General features: G+C 40.6%; 1 protein-coding gene across 2 annotated transcripts in view; it reads right to left on the reverse strand.

Moving 5' to 3' along the window:
* The window catches only part of thada (THADA armadillo repeat containing), a 98209-nt gene that overhangs the window by 48181 nt on the left and 29376 nt on the right, over window positions 1–20652 (reverse strand). For both annotated transcript variants that reach the window (XM_035172763.2, XM_035172762.2), the window contains 2 exons: window positions 13859–13948; window positions 8543–8674 (listed from right to left, as the gene is read on the reverse strand). In XM_035172763.2, coding sequence (XP_035028654.2) covers window positions 8543–8674; window positions 13859–13948 — 222 coding nt within the window. The remainder of the gene's footprint in view (window positions 1–8542; window positions 8675–13858; window positions 13949–20652) is intronic.

Here is a 20652-nt window from a genome sequence, read left to right on the forward strand (position 1 = left end):
GTGTCCAGAGTTTCAGTCCCGAGTTACAGTCCCGAGTGACAGTCCCGAGTGACAGTCCCGAGTTTCAGTACAGAGTAACGTATACGTCTGCTTGGTGTCTTGTTCAGTGTGGTGGTGGGGGGTGGTGGTGGTGGTGGGTTCGGAGGCTGGACTGGTACCAGCTCGGTGGGGCTGAGAGAAGAGTGCGATTTCAAGATGACATCATACGGACAGGAAGTACGAAACGCGATGTTTCAATAACATATTTCTTAGAATGGACTGAGTGAAAAAGATGGCGGAGTGACTGTTTTCATACTTTGAGGGTCCCTACTCTCCCCCTTCAAGTCAGTACGGATAGTAAAAGCCCAGAAAATGTATTTTACACAATATGGGCCCTTTAAACATTATAAAACATCCATTCTCCGTTTCTGAAAAATCTAAATCTAAACAGCTCCTCGGCCAGCAGATGACCAATTATGCCAAAATTAAATACTTTGAAATCCCTACCCAACCAGCCAGGAAATATGCTCTTTCATTTTGTTTTTGCCCACACACAGATGTCTGTATTACACACACAAACATATGGTCATTTACAGTGTTCACTAGTGATTGAGAATGTGGCCAGTCACCCTGAGTACAGGCTAAAATTAACCTTGTTTACAAGCTGATAGTCTTTCCATCTCCAGTGTCATAACACTGCCATCACTGATAAGAGGGAAGGACATGGCCAAGACCCGAATGAGATGAGAGGAGGAGTGAGAGAGACCAGGAGGGACAGAGTAAGAGTGGCTGAAGGAAGTAGACGACACTCATTTTATATTGTAAAAAAAAGTTAACTGTAGTTCAGAGTCTTCAAAAAACACAGACACAGGAAATGCTTTTTTTTTTCAAGAAATAGAGAAAGATTGAAGCAGTCATATGTCTGTCTGTTAAATTTTAGGCTACAGCCAGAAGCTTAGCATAGAGACTACAAAGCAGATAATTCCCAAGGAATGACATTTTCTACAATCTAAGATCCAACTATGAATAAAAGGTAAATTAGTGTGCATGATGTCTGTTACAGTGTATTACAGATATGATCACTTTGCCATAAGAAATAACTTAGCCAACACTGGCCGTATCTTTAGAACAAGACATCAAGCCTGAAGAAGGCTGTCTTAAATACAAAATATTGGTGCTTGGTGGTAATATTCTCAAAATGAAGTATAATGTTGGCCATGTTCATAATCTTAATTTCGTGCAAACAGTGGCTAAAAAGCATTAAACTGTGGCTGAGGCTGAAGGGGGTTCCATTAGCGTTGCAGTGCGAGTGTTGGTGAAACATTAAAAATATCAATAAATTATAACAAGAATTTAATTTACCTCTGTCAAGGAGGTCATGTCTTCGCTCATGTCCATTCATTTGGTTGTTTGTCAGTGGGATTACGCAAAAACTACTATAAGTAACTAACCCATGAAACTATATATAAATAAACGGACACGGACCAAGAAACAGACCTTTAAACTTCAGTGTGGATCCGTAAAAGGGTTGGATTTAGGAACTTTTCATTACGGCTTTCTCACAATTGTGTGAGGTTTTTTTGGACAGTGTCACAAATTTATCAGGGAATAATAATGCATGGATCTTGATGAAAAAATAGACATAATTACAGAAAATACATTTAAAAGTGTGTGAACTTTTGTGCAGCTTGATAGAATTTAGGGAGCCTGTTGGGCCTTGGTGGATGTACACATGCTCTACTGAGGGCCATTCTAGATGTAAATGCAAACAGCACAATAGAAAATGGAACAGGAAGATTCACATATAACACACTTACACTTAGCAGACAAATAGGCAGACAGAGTCCTTTCCTGAGTGTTTTTCATCATTGCTTCATTGGAGAGCTGTGTGCAGTGCTCTATGGCCCACTCTCCTCCTCTCTCACACTCATCAGCCATCTGCTTGTTTTTTAAATAGCCACATGTCTACATGCTGTGGGGTTAGTCTAATGCCTAGTCTGAGAGTAAAATATATTGTTACCGTTTAACTTTATGGTTTCATTTTATGTTTAACTGTTTATGTGCATCCTTACACCAAACTATTGGTCAGTTTAACGGACATAAATACTTTCCAAGTTGTCTCCAGGAACAGTGTCTAGAATTATTAAATTATTAATCTAATTCAGATAATTACAACCAGACCAGAGACCAGAGGGAGACAAATGTCATCGCCCAACATAGGCCTGTCTGTTCCAGTTGGAGTTGGTAGAGACCTCAGTAGATAGAGTATGTGTTAAAGTGCTTCTGTAGGTTGACCTTGAGACTGTGTACAAAACAAATTAGCATAGAGCCATGGAATTATCATCATCTTTGAGTCTCAGACAGACGACTGGCTCTTACATTTATAGAGAGCGTTCCTTGGATCCAGAGCCGAGCACAGACGAGCACACACTTGCATACATGCACGCAGACCTAAAGTCAAAGGAGGACAGGAGGTGTGTAGGTTGCAGGCTGTTTATAGGGCCTGTAAAGGCATTAAAGGGTTCTGTGGGGGCCAAACAAGAGGCTCTGCTTCACCGCGGAAAATTCAGCAGAAGGGTCCAGCGAAACGTGAAACACCTATCAATCACTACAGTGGTATGCAGGGATGAAAAGGAAGCTCGCTTTTTGGGCTTTGGTATGCTGGAGGGCGAGATGAGTTTAAAGACACAAACTTACAGCTGTGTATAACCTACGATGAGGAAAAAATAGAGCGGGAAGATAAAAAGATAGAAAAACTATTTGCAAATAATTACCAGCATGTTTTCGAATTTTCTGTGGGTCATTTGTCAAAAATGAACTGCTGGTCAGAATAAGAGACGGGAAAATAAAAGACAAGTGGCTTGAAATTTATATGGACTGAAACAAAGGGAGGGCTGTTAGGAGCAACAAGTCAACTGTCAACAAATGCTATTCCACCTGCTGTGAGCATGCCACACACACACACACACACACACACACACACACACACACACACACACACACACACACACACACACACACACACACACACACACACACACACACACACACACACACACACACACACACACACACACACACACACACCTACAGACAGACAGACAACCGAAGGCCATGTATCAAACACAGACAACAGTTTGCATTCCTGAGCTCTACACGCCTGTGCACAATAATTTACTGGCGACCTCACACTTGCACATTTAACACACAAACAGGTCTAATGACCAAGATCCATGTCCATTCCACACTTTCCACCCCTGCCCACCACCATTTGGGGCCCATATGTTAACTATCTGTGCTAATTTGTCCCATTGAAACTCTTTTGCAAAAGGAAATGACAGTTTGGAAGGGTGTAATTTTAGAAACAGGGCCGTCCCCTGTGGGGTCAGGAGGCAGACTGTTGACTGGCATGGACGAGACTCATCTGGGACTCATTTTGGAGAACTGGGAGAATACTTTCCTCCGTCGACACTGTAGCATTTTAACTAAACAAGCCTGAGCGACGATGAAGGTTCAGTTACTCAATGAAAATGATTTTGCCTCAGTCATTCATACAGGTGAGATGTAGCTGTCTGAAAACAATCAGTCGTTTTGTCTCATTGTTCTACAAACTAAAGGTCATACAGTGGAGGAAAACAGTCTGTGTTCAAAGGTATTCCTATACAATATATACATGTAGTGCACAACAATTAAAGTACAATTTTATTGTACAGTACAAATTCTAAGTGTCTAGACGTATATCTACACAATGGATTTGTCCGAGACTATCAACAAACAATCCCACAATTAAACATGACACATTTTATAGATGCAGCTGCAAAAGTCATCAGACGATGCAAGTCATCAAAACCTCAATTTGCTTCTCACCACTGAGTCTAAAGTAGTGAGTGATTTTCTGTATTTGCAGATTTAGCAATAACACAATATGAAAAAGAATATTTGCGAGTAAAAATCCTGTTAGAAATTTAAGTTTAAATGTAAGTTATAGCATTAAAGGTAATTTGATTAACCCCTGAACACATATTCGTCGATTTTTCAAGTGAAAAGAAGTTAACAGTATCAGTTAACGTTTTGAAACTCAACTGTGGAAAACAATTTCTTTTTTTGTGTCTGTCCAGGGTGTCGGGGTTCAGCCACAGTTGACAAGTTCAGGTTACTCTCAGCAATGTGGACAATGACAGACAGTAAACAACTTAAATTTGTCATTGTCCACTGTCCCGAGTCCCAGCGAAGCAACATATAGAAATGAACATGAGCAGCGAGGAGGAGAAATCTACAACATCTCTTCTGGGAAGGAAATGACAGTGGTCCCCTTTGAAGCCTCACTTTAGTTTATGGGCAATACCGTGCCCTTTCAAAAGAAATGAGATACGAGGCATCGAGGACGGGAAAGGAAAGGAGTAAGGTAGACAGGGAGGGTGCGGAAAGATGCTTGGACTGGATATCACAAGACATAAATCACTGTACCAGCCCTCTGAGGGTTTAACATTCAGGCAGAGAAAGAAGGAGAGGGGAAGGAGAAAGAGAAAGAGAGGGAAAAGGGAGACACGAAGAGAGAAAAGACAAAATGTTCACCGGATAAAAAGACGTCAAAGACTGGAATGAAGCTGCGATCAGTTATGAGATAAATGTGTCTGGTTGTCATCATCCGCCCCCGCATCATCATAATCATCATCATTCTCTTCCTCATTAACTGGGCAGGTATGACGCATGCAGAGGCCGGGAAGTGAAGGAATGAAAATTATTGCAGTGGGGAGGAAGGGTATATAGATAAACCACCTGTGGGGTGCGATGGAGGGGTATAAGGGGAGTAATTATTACACATGAAGTTCTGTCCTGTCTACACAAGAGGAGCTGAGCTGCATGAAATAACTTGGAGGTGGTGGCTCCAATCATATGGAGAGAAGGAAGAAAAGGGTGAGGGTGAGGAGGAGGTGGAGGGGGCCGACAGTCATCGACCTCATCAGACACGTCCGCACACGCCTAGGGAAGACGGGGTTGGGGAGTGGGGGTAGTGTCGAGAAACACGGCTGGAGCCAAAGACGTTAGGGCTGGGCTATATTTAACATCAACATGTGGGCTTCATTTGTGTGGATGTGAGCGCTGCATACCTTCTCAGCCAGCCGGTCACAAGTCAGCTGACGAGCTGCTAACTGCACCGAGCAGAGACTGAAGGGATTACTTTACTTGTTACAATAAAAGTCTGGTAAATAGGTTTCTGTAATCAGGGGGAAATGGGAAATTGGATTTTTTTGTGTTCTCTGAGCTGCAATTCCAAATGTAAAATATTCCTGTGGGGGGTGCAGGAGAGATGAGGGGAGGAATTAAGACAAAGATCTTACGCGAGGTGAAAGAGACTGACGCACGCCAGCCTTCTAAAAACAACAGGAAGATAGTCATTGAAATGTGGCATGTTGATTTGCCCCCTATTTACGTCAAGTTATAGCATTTATGGCAGTCTTTCCCCAAGTCATAACTCAGTCGAACCACAAAGAACACACACACACACACACACACTGTACTTACACTTTCCAGGGACGTAAGCATCCAGAAGGCACTGAACATTATCAAGGACCCCTCCCACCTTCTCCACAAATTGTTTGATCTTGTGTCTTCAGGCAAACGTTACAGGAGCATCAAAACAAAAACCACAAGACTGAACAGCTTCCTCTCTCAGGCAGGGGCTGTGTTGAAACTGTTTTATTGCGATCCCATTTACCACTAAGAAACCTTTTCTCATTCCTCCCTGCTTTTGATGTTTGGTGAAATAAAGTTATTTAATCTTGGATCACTAACGTCCACCGTTAATAAACATCCATGAATGCATTTATTCAATGAACAAAAGCTGATTACAACTTCAGAACCTGTTTGAGAATCATTACATTTTGTCTGCATGAAAGTAATTCAGTGAACGCTCTCTGTACTTTCACTGGTTACACTATAAACAAAAACTGACACATTCTCAATGATACCAATTTGCCACAACGTAAGAAATATAGGGGGAGAAAAGAGAAATCTAGAAATATATGATGATGCTTCACCCATGCTGCATGAAGTCTTAAATACTCAACATGTGCTACAATGCTAAAATATTTCAGTTTTAACTTTCAATAAGTTAAAGTTATTGACAAAATGGTGATATTATTGCAACTTGACAAGTGTAAGAGGGATGCAGGGTCAGCAAAATAATTATACATTTATAGTGCCACTGTAAAATGAGATCGTTAGACCTGATGAGCAAAATATGTTTTGTGGTCTTATGTGTTCTGTAGCTATTTATATTAACAATGTATTGTTTTTAAATATGTTACATGAATTAAATGTGTAAGTATTCATTAATACAATCTGTAACTGAAAAACACTTTATATTGTATGTATATCTGCGTTCAATGTATTTCCAACGCATTAGCATTAGGCTAAACCTTTTTGATCCCAAACTGTGACCTATGACAGGTTCTGACCATGACCCCAATTGAATATAAAATGAGTTATTGCTGTGACAGACAGACAGAAACTGCCAATTACAATACACCCGTCTGTCACTGCATAGTAAAGTTATGGTTATAGCCCACAGCAAACCAGGAGGGGTGGACAGCACAATTTCTGAATTTGCAAACCAATCCCAGCACAAGGTGATGATAGAGTCCGTCTGTTTTGCCGATGTCATTCTGGTGAACTATCAGTTCTTTCATTATTTCATTATCATTTTAAATTCAAACAGAAATTAGTGTCTCATCCAGTATAAGAGACAGGAGATTTGTCAAGTTTGTACAAATAACGTTTTCTGCTGTAGGTGTTGTAGTCAAAGGATTAAATATATGTCACAACTGTCAGGTCTTAAAGCAACCGGCTGAAAAGAGGTGGTGTTGTTTAAGATAAGGGATCACCAAGGTTGATGGATTGGCACAAGCCAAGAGACAAGCTGCTGGATGCAATACAACCATTATGTGGTTATGGCTAAACACCTAAAGCTAATGCTAATGGAGCAGCAGACAGACATTTCAGCAGCATCATCCTAAAAACAATCAAATCAACAAACAGTATCTGCTCTCAAAGAACATAACAACAATACATAGATATATCACCTGTGTCTGACTAACATAAACACATGGTTGAAGAACACACACTCGAGTTATCTTAACTGTTAGTAAAGCATTCCAACTTCAAGGTCTTAGCCTAAGAATCTCCTCTCAAACACACACACACACAGCGGTCGAGAACACTTAAACATTTTACTATGTGAAACATTGTGTAAACACATGATGCCGTATATTTCACATTTTTGGGATGTAACTCCCATGTGTCCTCTCATTCAGTGAAGGTCCTCACAGCAGCAGATATACAAAGCGAGTGTGCAGGACATACAAGCTTTAGTTCCACTTGCAGGTGCAGTGCATGTAAATGGACATGCTCCAATAATATTTGTCGAGTTCTCTGTCTGAGGAATGTAACAGATGAAGACTGTGACCACAGTTTCCCAGTGGCCTGTGAAGTTTCCTCCACAGTCAACACTGAGTGGATTCAGGTAAAACCAGTCACAACATAATCAACTGCCACATGAGACGGCACCAACGACAACAAAAGCCTCTGTAGAGACAGACTCACATCAGACAGGGGTTTGTCTTAGTGTGCAGAAACACTCACTTTGACGAAGATTCACACTCACACAAAAGTGATATCTATCTCATTATGGTCACACATTAGAACATACAGTATCATCTGGATTTCGGGGATTGTGATGTTAGAAGTTACGTAAGGCACAGGTCTATATAAAAGATAAAGGAGCACCTGTGCAAACAAAACACAAGAAGACACATTCATGTTTAGGCTGAAGGTGTTTTGTCTCAGTGATTGTGACGTGTTCTATACTTAGAATAACTTCTGGTTCAATGAAAACATTGCTGAGAGCTTTATCAGGGATGAGAACAGCTGTGTGACCCTCTAGAATTTGATAGAGGGTTTCTGTTTTCTGTTGAGGGTTTCTGTTTTCTGTTGAGCCCAGTCCTGGAAACACAAATGTAAATGACTGGCCGACAAATTAACACTATTGGTAGGTCAACCAGGGGCTTTCACCTTCTGACACAAAACCTCAGCTACTTTTAAAAGCAGTAAACAGTTGCCACCAAATTGCCCCAAAAGTGTGATTTCTATGTTTAGTATGAAGATCACACGTCTATCACCATTTCCCACAGAATCAATTCAATCTATATCGGTAGGAGGGATGCAAGTGCACACGCATGAACGTCACTCTCAACCGCAACAGATTCCAAGTGACAGGTACACAGACTAAAGAGAGTTCTCGCATGAGAGAGACCTGTATAAACACACCACTTGCAGCTACACGCACAACAGCAGCTGAAGCTATGAGGTGTGACTGTCTCTGCGGATTGTAACAACTTTATAATTGTGGGGATCTCATATGTTTCTAAGTGCAAGTGGAAACGTTTTTTTCGTTATTATGATGATGGTGGGCCGCCACTATCTAGATAATTAATGGGAAACACGGTCTATGATGTACATGAATGTGTGTATGCTTATGAGTTTGTGAAGCAGAGACACTCACCTAATGATGAAGGGCATGAAAGGGGCAAGTCCCAGAGGTGATGCAGATCCATCCATGGGAGAGGGGTAGAGGCGACTGAGCACCAGCAGCAGCAGGAACAGACTGGGGTGTAGCTTCACCTGACCACTGTCACTGAACACACAAAATATCTGTCAGATTTTAACAATGCAGTTAATATCGCCAGAACTGTGCAAGCATCATGAACTTAGCGGCCTTAGGTCAATGACAACTGTGATGGAAAAGTACGATTTGGCTTGAACGGTGGATGTTTTTGGACTTTACTCATGTTGAACTACAAGATCTCTCTCTACAAATGTATGCATTTGAGGTTGCCCCCAGATTCTACAAGTATCTGGGGAACTTGGCTGCTGGAACGGCCTGGTACGACTGTTGTAAACAACTTCGAAGAGAAGGAGTTTGAAAATTGGCACAATGCACCTGTAGGATGCTGACAGGCTTGTTAAATGTCAATCAAATCTCATCTATTATCCTAGATTCAGGGGTCACACAAAGTGGAGATACAAGTCTGTACGTTTTATTTGTTTACTTTTATTTTTGTGTTTTCCATTTCAGTTTAATTCCCGTTAGTGGGTGAGAGCTACAGTGGTTTTCTCAGTAAAAAATACTCTTAAGGGACAGCGGACTATGCTTCATTATGTTTGAATGAATGTATGGTTGTAAAAGCGGCTGTTCTTGTTGGATTGCCACCTACAGCATGTGTTTGATGCGAACACTTGACTATTATTAGATGTTATAATATCACAATTATTAGGCTTCACACAGGACTTGCCTGTACATTTTTGCCGACGGCAGATTTCCGAGAAATTATGTTAAAAGTTTTTGATGAAAACTAAAAAGGGGAGCTTTCACTGGAAGGCCAAATATTTTTGCTGGAAGGGCAGATTTGATTCACAGGCTGCTATTTTCCTACCACTGCTGTATGGTCTTAGAGACAGCAACTTGTCTCTTCATGTGAAATGGTTAGACAGGATGATTATTGAAATTAAAGGCTAAAAATAACTGCGCTTGTCAAGAACGTGACTTATCTGGGAAGTTCTGATAAGTATAACAAGTAATAAGTATAATGACCAATTCATTCTATAGCCCATTTTTAATCAATTTGTATGAAAAAAGTATTTAATATTTTGGGAAATGTGCTTCTTTTGCTGAGAGTTACATGAGAAGACTCGTTGTAGCTCCAGCAGTGTATGGGAAACAACTAGTTGTGGATGCAGTTATAATGTGTAGTCTGCTCTGTGAAACAGGACATGAGAGCAATATGAAAACCGCATATAATCAAAATGCCAACACAGAATATAACAGGCCTAAATTCCTCTGGCTTTTTACACACTGCATATGCAAAACCACCCACACTCCAGTACAGTCATATCCTCGTCCGTCCTTGAGCTGAGCTTTTCACCTCCCTTTATTTTCCTCCTTCCAAATATCATCATCCCCAACTGAGTCAGAATGGAAACTGTCTGTTTGTGCCAGCGGTTTCACATTTTCACTCTGTCACAGTTGCGGTGAGGGAAGCAGGGAGGAAAATGAAAAAAGAGAGAGAAGCTGACAACAAGACAATGACTAAAGCGTGCGAAATACCCAGTGGCAATCGGGGGGGTCCCCCTAGTGTTATGCTGAAGTAACCCCACCCCACCCGATCGTAATCTGAACCCCCCTAAATAAATAAATAAATAAACTAAATAATAACATCAATAGTGATTATTCTTATTATACTTGTGTGGTGTCGGAGTTGCCCTGTTGGTCAACAGGACATTCTGCTCCTCTGCTCTTTTCTAATCACTAACATGTAGAACCTGCTGAATTCATATTAATGGATAAACGGGGCATCGCTTCTTCTGCAACAGTGAAGTCAAAACACCGCAGTAAGAACTTCCCTCCTGTCTGCAGCCTGTGTGTGTGTCTGCTTGTCTCTATCGCTCTTCACACAAACTGACCATTACATGTATTTAGTTATTAATCGATGGTGTCGGATCCTGAATCCGGATCATTTAACCCACTTTAACCCTGATGTCCAGGCTGTGCGCTTCACGTCTCTTCTCGTGTTGTTTGTGTTAGTTGAACTGTGTGCGTGCAAAAGGTCTGTGTTTAAATACATGTCTTGTGAGAACTCTAGAGCAAATCAAATAAAGACAAAGTAAATCTCAGTACCGTTCAGGTCCTAATAAGGTTGTGTTGGTGTTTATTGTTAATGTGTAAAGTAAGCGCAGATCAGTGGGGGAGTGTGGTGGGAGGACATGCAGCAGGGTAATACAGCCCGGTACAAGGATGCCAATGTGTCTGCACCAATCCTGAAGCGGCGACGGGCTTCATCTGCAAAATAAACGTTGCGGAAACCCTGCCTACCTAATACTGGACATATTACACATTTAAAAGACATTTTAATGACAATTACAATTTATAATTTTTTTTTTCCAGAGACCCCACAGAATTTTGCTGTTGAGGCTTTCAGGGGGCCTCAAGTGTCAATCAAGGGGTCTCCGACCCTCGAATTTTCGCACCCAGACTAAAATGAATGAACATCAGGTACCTAATGTGGGAAAGGGACATGCTTTACCTTTAGGACCCTTTTATTTCCTATTGACCTGCAGCGTAGCTCTTTACAGGATGAAAAAAGATGATAGGAATGCAAAAAGATTTCAACAGTATATCTTCTGCTAAAGGAGACCCCTCCTGCTGTATCTTATAAATAACACCACTCTAGCTGGTTTAGCAGTGAGGACAAAAAACTTTTTTCAAATATGGGAACATGATGGGAAAACAGAGTTTACAATGTGGGGAGCTCTTGCAGCGGAGTGTTGTGCAGGTCTGGAAGTACGTAAGACCTGCTTATGTGAGTGTGTGTCAGGAGAGCGGAATGTCCTTCGGGCCCTGTTATTAGTCATGAGGATCTCATTGAACGGAGGCAGAACAACAGACCCCCTGCGAAAACAACTTGTGCTTTTCATTACTTCCTTCAGCACCGAACCATCCGCTGGGACTGCCGTAGATCGGCGAGATGGGAAATGTAATTGAGGCCCAATTAGTAACCGGTCTAATGTGTTTAGTGTCACAGTTCAGCCGAGCCCAGCGGGACAGGATGTGATGTCACAGATACAGCAGGGGGGCCAGATAGAGGTAAAATTGCAAACATATTAGGCCATGTTGGGATACAGCTGGAGGCTCAAACACTTGACAGGATGAAAAAGAGACTCTGTGGCATTTAATGGCACTCTTAAATTCCATGCTGAGGTCTAACATGAATGTCTGCCCTCTCTCCCTACACTCCTCAATCATCTCCAGTATCCGGGTCTTTGATGAAGGGCTTATTTTGGTTATACATCTTTTAAAGAGAGTGGAAACAGAACGCTGACCTTAAGTAGTTTTTCGTCTTCATTTAGAAAGCAGTGAAGGGGACATAGTAGCAGAGACGCAGAAGAAGCTCTAAAGTAAACAGCGAACCATTTGCTTCGCTGTCAGATGAATAAATCATCAGTTTTGTTTAGGGAATTAGAGAAAAGAACTTGGAGTATGATATGAAAGCTGTTTTCTTTGGACGTGGAGGCAGGAGCAGATAAGACAGTTTAAATGTGGGTGGTGACCTGAAATAGCTCCAGAGATAAACCGGGTGAAGTTTGCTGAGATAATAACATGGGGATTTTTAAATTTATAAATCAACAGGTCTCATAAAAAAGCACAAACAACATTTTGATGCAAAATAATTCATCTTTACCTTCATGCTAAATTACATACTCGTGATTACAGCATATTTTCCCAATTAAATTAGGCTTAGGGCTGTTATACAAGTATACACTGCTCGGCCATAGTGTATTTGAGATTAAGGTGATGACACATCCCCAGCACCCTAAACAAATTCTAAAATGCAGATAAATTGTTTCTCAATTTACATAAAGTACTAATATTTCTCTCAATGATAAAAAAGAGATGATTTCGTGTTTCCCACAGAAAGTTTTCAATCTATGGCGGTAGCTGGGGTGCACGTGCACAAGCGTGAATGTCGCTCTCGCGCCCAACAGTTTTCTGAGTGACAGGTACACAGACTTTTATTTTGGTTCATTATGAAAGTGTGGCAGGACATATTAGAATATGGCAGGCTGCTATAATCTAGATAATTAATGGGAAACACTAGCTAATTCTTACAGATTTTAGTGTAATTTGGCTTTACTTATTAATTAATTTTGGCAGCTATTTTTAAATATAATCATAAACCCTAACACACAGATAGACAAGTATATGAAAAGTGTACAAACACATCACATACCTGCAGCTCAACATTACAGCCCCTTCCTGTTCATATACGTGTCCGTTTGTCAACTTTCTGTTCGCTGAACTATCTCTGGATACAGGATTGTTTTCCATTCATGATTCTTCTTCACAGCATTTGTGTTGCACCATGCGTAATGTATGTGCACAGCCTCAAAAGTATGACCTTAGAACTTCCAGATCTAATTTCTATAATCTTTCATACAATGTGACCTATTTTGAGAATACACTTGTGCTGCAACGTCCACAAGACACATGTTTGAAACCACTAACAGCAGCTCTCCTGCCTCCTGTCCAGCTCTGCACTGCCACAGTTTGGTGTGGTTGCTCCGTTTGGGTGGCGCGATACACTGACATGATGTGGGAATTCAGACGGCCGAGATCTGGTTCCGTGGGAAATTTGCAAATGCTTTAACAAGGGTCGAAGGGAGTAAGGGGAATTGAGAAAGCGGCAGTCTGAAAAAGCAGTCAATTAATTGGATCCATATTAAGATAAGGCGGCCTGAGGAGCAGTTGGAGGACTCTGGGGCTTTTAAAAAAAGGGAGTTTGGGCTGAGCTGAAAACGATAAGGCCAATGAACCTCAGTGGACTCAACTCCCGGCTGGAGAAAAGAACAAAACTAAATCTTGTCAAGACATTTACTTTATTCGGTTGTAAAATCTTTGCTTAGCTTTGAGTAAATAGTCTGTCAATTGTGCAAGTGAAACTTGGGGAAAAAAGGCGCACACAAGCACTCGATCCAGGGCAATGCTACTTGTTCATAGGTAAGAGCTGAGTTCACGCTTTATCTTTCCCACTTTGAAGAAATCTAGTTTTAGGATTTGAAAAAAATTGCACAAACTTTCTCCAGACAACCAGTAGCACAAAATCCCCACCTCTTGATCAGCTTAACAGAAGAAAAAAAAAGCTGCCTCGAATGGCACAATGTGGGTAAAATTAAACACCTAATGGGATCAGGGAAGTGTGAAAAGCTTTGGCAAGGGCTGAATGTGGATTGTGTTATGTGTGAGGATTAAGGAGAACCACCTCACCTTTCCACTGTGGATGCAGCCTCCTCCAGCTGGTTCAGGAGGAACGGATAGAGGGCTGGAAAACGAGTGAAGAACTCCCGGCCTGTCATCCTGCGGCAGAAGCAAAAAGAGAGAAAGAGACAGTGTGAGTATCTAATAGTCATGAGGGCATTAGCCATAAACCCACTGACCTCAGGATTATTTAACAGGCTGTTTGTTAAGGATAATGGTTGAGTTTTAAGACGTAAAGAATATTGATCTCATAAAACAATAAACAGAGGTTGAATTGGTGGATTCTTTTTCTCTTTCTGCAATTTTACTTCGGGAATAGATTGTTGCACTTCCATAAAGTTAAGAGACTCTTAAATAGCCCGGAGCAGTTACACTCCATACTGGGACATCGATTCACATCAGCAGAAAACCTTATGCAACTGCTTACATGCACTGTGTAGCATCCCCCCCGAGAGTCAACTGACGGACCTACCAGATATTTCTGCAGATATGTGTCCTGGCATATATGTCAGCAAGAAAATGCAATACTGAAAGTTGTTGTTTGTGGTAGTTTACACCATTATTTAAAGACCATAAGAACTTGGTTGTAGTTTGTCTTAACAGAATTGCAATATCAAGTATAAGCAAGTTTAATATGCGCAGAAAACCCAACAACTGTCAAAAGAAATTGATTCAAAATGTTGTTGAAACCTGACTGGTGCGCAAAAAAAACTTTTTCCAACTGAGCCCCGTCTGCTTCAAAGCTGTGAAATACAATGGAGAAAATACAATGTACAAACAAAACCTCAAGTGGATGAGAAGCAGCAAGATTTTCCATTTTGATGCAGCGAGCAATTTGCGACTGTAACGATAATACCAAAACCATTGGCCCTGTATTAGACAGAAGCTAAATTTGTGCTGAGGTATTAAGCGAGTTTGTGTTAGTGTGGAGAACAGTAATTAAATATCTGTGGATTTCAGATCAATTAGTGTCTCAACAAAATGTCTGTCATTCACATTAGCTGCAACTAGACTGGCATTCAGGACAACGCATAGTTCACCAACAGTTCCCTAGTGAAACCACATTTAAATTCACTTGATCCACCAAATCCTCTCGTTTTTTATTTGGTTCTGCACCAAATTGGACACACTCATAAACATCAATCCACTATGCATGCCAGATTTTTTTTAAATCAAGACCCATTAATTATTCTCTGTGAAACCAACGAAAAAAGAAATATAAAAAAATCCTGGGTCCGCCTCTTGATCTGCAGCCAAACTAAATTTTATGGGTCATTCGTTAGCCCATACCACAACCTTCCATCAAGTTTTGTGGTATCCGTCCAGTAGTTTTTTGTAATCTTGTTTGCAAACAAACAAACAAACAAACAAACAGGGGTGAAAACATAACTTCCTTGTCAGACACCATAACTGTTTTTAACAGGTTTTTCCAAACAACGTCCCTCTACCTCCAAACAATGATGAGGGGAAAGTAACATAACAAGAAAAAGCAAGAGACACAGGACAAGATATAGTGTAGAGAACTGACAGTCAGACATTGTGACTGATAAGAACATGATCTTGTACCAAAGACTGAAACAAATCAAGCTTTTACATTTTTTTATGCGGCTACAGCGAGAAATCAACAGCCATATTTGTGTATATACTGCGTGCCACAGTCATGTGGCAGATGGTGTAGTATATGTACATACTGTGCCATGGTCATGTGTGTTTGTGCTTATTTATCCACTCAGACACATACACAACTATCAATAAAATAACAAACTATATATTTAACACAGGCGGTCTTGCTGATGCAACCGCCATTCAGCCTCAGGGCCAATAAAGTTTTTATTTAACTCTGCCCGTCTAAATCAAGTCGCTCCTAAAGCGAAGAGGGCTGGTCTGCCAAGCACATGATCACAAGACTGGAGAGATGGCATACTGCTCCAGTCACGACTGCCACTAATTCTGGACACACACACACACACACACACACACACACACACACACACACACACACACACACACACACACACACACACACACACACACACACACACACACACACACACACACACACACACACACACACACACACACACACACACACACACACACACACACACACAAAGTTAGCAGCAGGCGCTGTCATGGTCGGCAAGTGAGTTCCAAAACCCCTTTCAACATGGATGTGACACACTGCTCGCCTCCTGTGACTTGACAAATACACAAAGATGAGGTGTGGGGGTAACTGCACTCAAACTTTATTGTCACTGTCTACATGTGCAAATACTGGACTCAGTGCCCGCCACCCTCCTATGCTTTCTCTAATGAGAGTCTCTCAGTCAGACAAGCTGCCTGGAGGACAAAGGTCAGAGGTCGTGTCGGTGCAGATTAGAGGGGGAGAAGGGGGAAAGGTCGCAGAGGACGAGAGAGGAGAGAGGAGAGAGAAAAGAGGAGGGGGTGTAAGTGAAAAGGCCGAGTCATGTTGGTGGGCTAAAAGCTGTGTGTGCACTCTCACGAAGGCAACATTATCTTCAACTGGAGATGGGATTCTTCCAGGACTAGTGAGGGTGGCGTAATAAACCTACAAGCATCCTAGTTTGACAAAGAGAGAATATAAACTCAAAGAGAAGAGGGAGGCAGACACAGAAAACAATAACAGTAACACGTAGAATGGCCAATATGGATCTATGGAGATATTGTGCAAGTGACACACAGATAAGTTTGAGGCATTCTCTCCTTTCATCTGAAAAGATCAAAGCAGCTCAACTACACGCATCCCGATCTGTATATTGAATTCAGCGTGAGTGAATTTGGGTTGTTCAATTCATATCAACAGGTCAGTGTTCCTGAAACGTTAGTGGAGGAGGGGAAGTAAGTGCATTTACTGAAGTACTCTCCGAGATACTTTGTATGTAACTTTATTTTTCGAAACCATGACATTTCAGAGGAAAACAATGTACTTTTAACTCCAAGACATTTAATCAACAGCTATATTTACTAGTTACTTTTTGAAAAGAAAGTTTGCATAAAAAAAATGTTCTGAGTTTTTATCAGTTAAAGGCCACTTTTTTTTTTAAAGATTAGAGAAAATTAATTCATACTTGAGTAGTAGCAGTATGTGTTTTTTTCAAATTTTACCCATCACATTATTTATATTATATCAATTATAAACTACTGAAATAAATATCAAGCATTTAAAAATACCTTCCCTTGACCAGCTGCTTTTTTAAAAAATGTCTTCATAAACATTGATAAAGAGGAAAAATGTCACATGAGAAGCCTTCCTGGATTGACTCACACTGCCATGGAGACTCCAAGGTCAAACGTATCGTTTACTTTGAGTTTGCTTCAAACTAAGTGAAGCCACGTTAAAGAAGTTGTAAGTGTAGTTGCACTTTGAGAAACAAGACAAGTACTTGTAATGGAGCATTTTTATTGTTGTACTTGTGCTTCCCCTTCAGTCTGAGACGTGATACTCTATGCGTCGCTGATATCATCAGGTGTCTCTGAGTCCTTCACTCTCTGAAGACAAATATTTACTGAAACGCTCAAAAGCACCTCAGTAACGTTGATTTGCACATTTCTCTATGTACGAGAGCACATGTGGTGCAAAGTGAGATGTTGACGTGGGCTTGAGATAAAGCTGGAGGCGTTGGTTGGAATTCAGAGAGCAATCTCCACTCTTTCAATAATGTTTACAGTTGCATTTATCTCAACAGCGATATTGCTTCAGCAACAATGTATGGAAACACGGCGCAAGGAGGCCGTGAAGGCCGTTGATCTGCAAGCAAACAACACGTCTGGATTCTAGTGACTATAACACACTGAAATTCCCACAGACAGCAGCAAGCTCAGTCTTTCCAAAAACAGTAATACACATAATGTTGTATGTGTAGGGAATTGTGTCTATGCTCCAGCTGCAGTGCAAAGAGAGAGAGAGACACACACATACAGCCAAATATTATTGCGTGTACAAGCTGTCATAATGCATCTTCTGTAGCCAAAGATTGCAGCTTTAAAATTGTGCTAATAACAGAGACGAGGCACACAACGGACTGTGAAGAAGCCAAACTATCAAACACTCTTATAAATGAGTTGCAGCTTTTTTACAAACACGCAGTCTTTTTCCCATTTCTGGTTCACTGGTGTGACAACTGACAATTATAGTAATAACTAAATATATTAAGAACAACATGTACAGACAGTGATAGACTTCAAATGCTAATTTTTCTTAGCCATCATTCTATCCCTCATTCATCACAAATTCTCCCACGGGTATATAAAAACAAACCCGCACAGTATTAAGGAAAAAAAGAAAGCCGCAGACATGAGGAGGGGGAGATAAGTGAATAACAGAGAGAGGGACAGCAGACTAAAAACACAAGTAAAAACAGACAAGATAAACAGGAGCAGCCTTGGCTCGGTTAATACTTTTCAGACGTTTTCACAGAAAGTAGCCAATAGAAACACAGAAAAAAGAACCAGACTGAGCCTCTTGGAACAAGGCCCAGACCCCTGTGAAACTCTACCTTGGATTATCTCTGGTGAAGCAAATCACTTCTAAACTCAATATAGACAATCGACGCGTCTCCACTTCCTCCCACTATCCAGACATGAATCTGAAATGTCATCAATATGAACTCTGACATTTTTGGTGCATTTGGAGCCTGTCTGCAGCTTTTGGGGGATGGAGCCGCGATAGCGAGGTTCTGTTGAAACATGGGCTCGACCGATCACTCTCAGCTGCCAATTAGGACAAGTTTTTATATCATCAAATTAAAAAAAAAAGAGAACTTGAATAAACATCAGTGTGACAATAACTACCTAAAATGACAGAAACCATCTTTGAGAAGAATGCGACGTGCTCTTTAACTTTTTAGTTTGGTGCCCGTCCCATCCACCAACAGAATGTATGACCTGTACTGCAGCCAGCCACCAGGGGGAAATCGAGACATTTGGCTTCACTTTTGGGGAGCAGTCGTTTCCTCCATCTTTGTACCCAGTCTATGATATAGACGGTGACATGCTGACATGCTAATCTTTAGCAGAAGGTATAATTTTGAGAGTCTACCATGTTTCCCATGTTGGTCATCTTAGTTCAGTGGTAAAAAGTGTTGTACAAAGCGAAATCTCAACCTAATGGAAAAGGTATTGGATCATCTGTAATGCTTCATTCGACCAAAGTTTCAAGACTGAATATCCAGCTTACTAAAGAAACTTGTCAGGTCATGTTTGCGTATTTGTTAAGTGTATGTTGGATCTTATTCTTCATCCTCCATATACCAGGCTCCTCTCCTCTGGAACCAGCTCCCTATTTGAGTTCGGGAGACAAAAATCCCTTCTGCATTTAAGATTAGGCTTAAAAGTATCCAGTTTGATAAAGCTAGCTTTAAATTCCCATGATGCACTGGCAATCTCTCGCTCTCTCTCGAAGTCTGGTTCTGTTGGAGGTTCCTTGCCGATAAGAGTGTTTGCTCATTATGGGAACTGTTAGTTTTCTATAAATATTGTATGGCCTTGACCTTACATGTAAAGTGTCTTGAGATAATTTACGTGATATACAAATACAACTGGATTGAATCTATCTACAAATTTAAATTGGGTCACAACAGGAGGGAAGACATTTCTTTCAGTGTGTGTTTTTGTGCAAAGTGAAACAAAAACAAAACAAAAAACAGAGTAAAGGTTCCTGTTGAGTAAAGGTTTTCTGTGTGATCACATTGAACTTGCAGCATCCAAAGTGATTGTATTTTGTCAAGGTTTTTTTCTTAACCCTGGGTGGCTGATTGACAAAGCATTGGAAGCAGGTCATCATTTTAGACTCAGAAGCCTCAAAAACAATCGACATATTTTCCAAACAATCCTGAGCAGCAGAGCAGAATTAACAACTGACCAACTTGCAACTAAAATTGTGAAGAATTTGTTAAACCTCTAAACAGATTCATCATTTGCACAGCTCTACCATGTGTTGTCTGGGTGTGCGATGGTTGCAGATGATCACATAAACATTTTACCCCCCAAAAATGTCACATCCACCAAACGCTTGACCTCAAAACTATGAATCTTTTTAATTATTAACATGACAAACAGAATATTGTGGATGTGCAGGCTGATGATTTTGACTGCATACATTTCTGGTAATCTCAAATCTTTTGCCCTGTATATGTTAAAGAATATCATCATCTGTGTTGTTTACTGTGACTGACATTTTCAGGTTCTGGCTTAAAATATCAATTAAGAAATTAATATCTATAACAAGAAAAATCCTACAGGAGGCATGTCATTGTGAGTCTACATTATTAACGTTTTGTCAATACAGTTGCTGTGACTGTATCTATGACAAGGTTTAATCTCTGAGAAAATTAATTGAAATTCAAATAATATCACCATGGTCTTGAGTTTAAATAAACCCTTTGAATTCCTCATGGTCTATGGCAGCGTTACCAGATGTATGATAACTATCCTATTTGTACGAACTTTGCCCTCTGTACGATATATTATCAGTAATGCCCAAATTCCCATTATGTACAATAATTTCATCATTTAGTGACGGTAATAAGAGTTATAATTAACAGTGTAGTCAAATATGGATCAATGTCTTTGTACGCAGTTGTGATGTACATGTGATGTCTTTCCAGCCAATCAGAATTGGCACTCAGAGGTGGGGCTTGCATGTCTCTAGATTTGTAGGCAGTCAGATACTTGTTCATCTAAATGTGTTTTATGAAAGTATGATAGTGTAAATGCTGTTTCAAGTTTCAATTGTAAAATTGTAAAATACTCCAAAACAATATAATTCTTAGATGTATGATGTC

The sequence above is a fragment of the Hippoglossus stenolepis genome, chromosome 12 (assembly GCF_022539355.2).
Source record: "Hippoglossus stenolepis isolate QCI-W04-F060 chromosome 12, HSTE1.2, whole genome shotgun sequence".
In the NCBI taxonomy this organism is placed as follows: Eukaryota; Metazoa; Chordata; class Actinopteri; order Pleuronectiformes; family Pleuronectidae; genus Hippoglossus; species Hippoglossus stenolepis.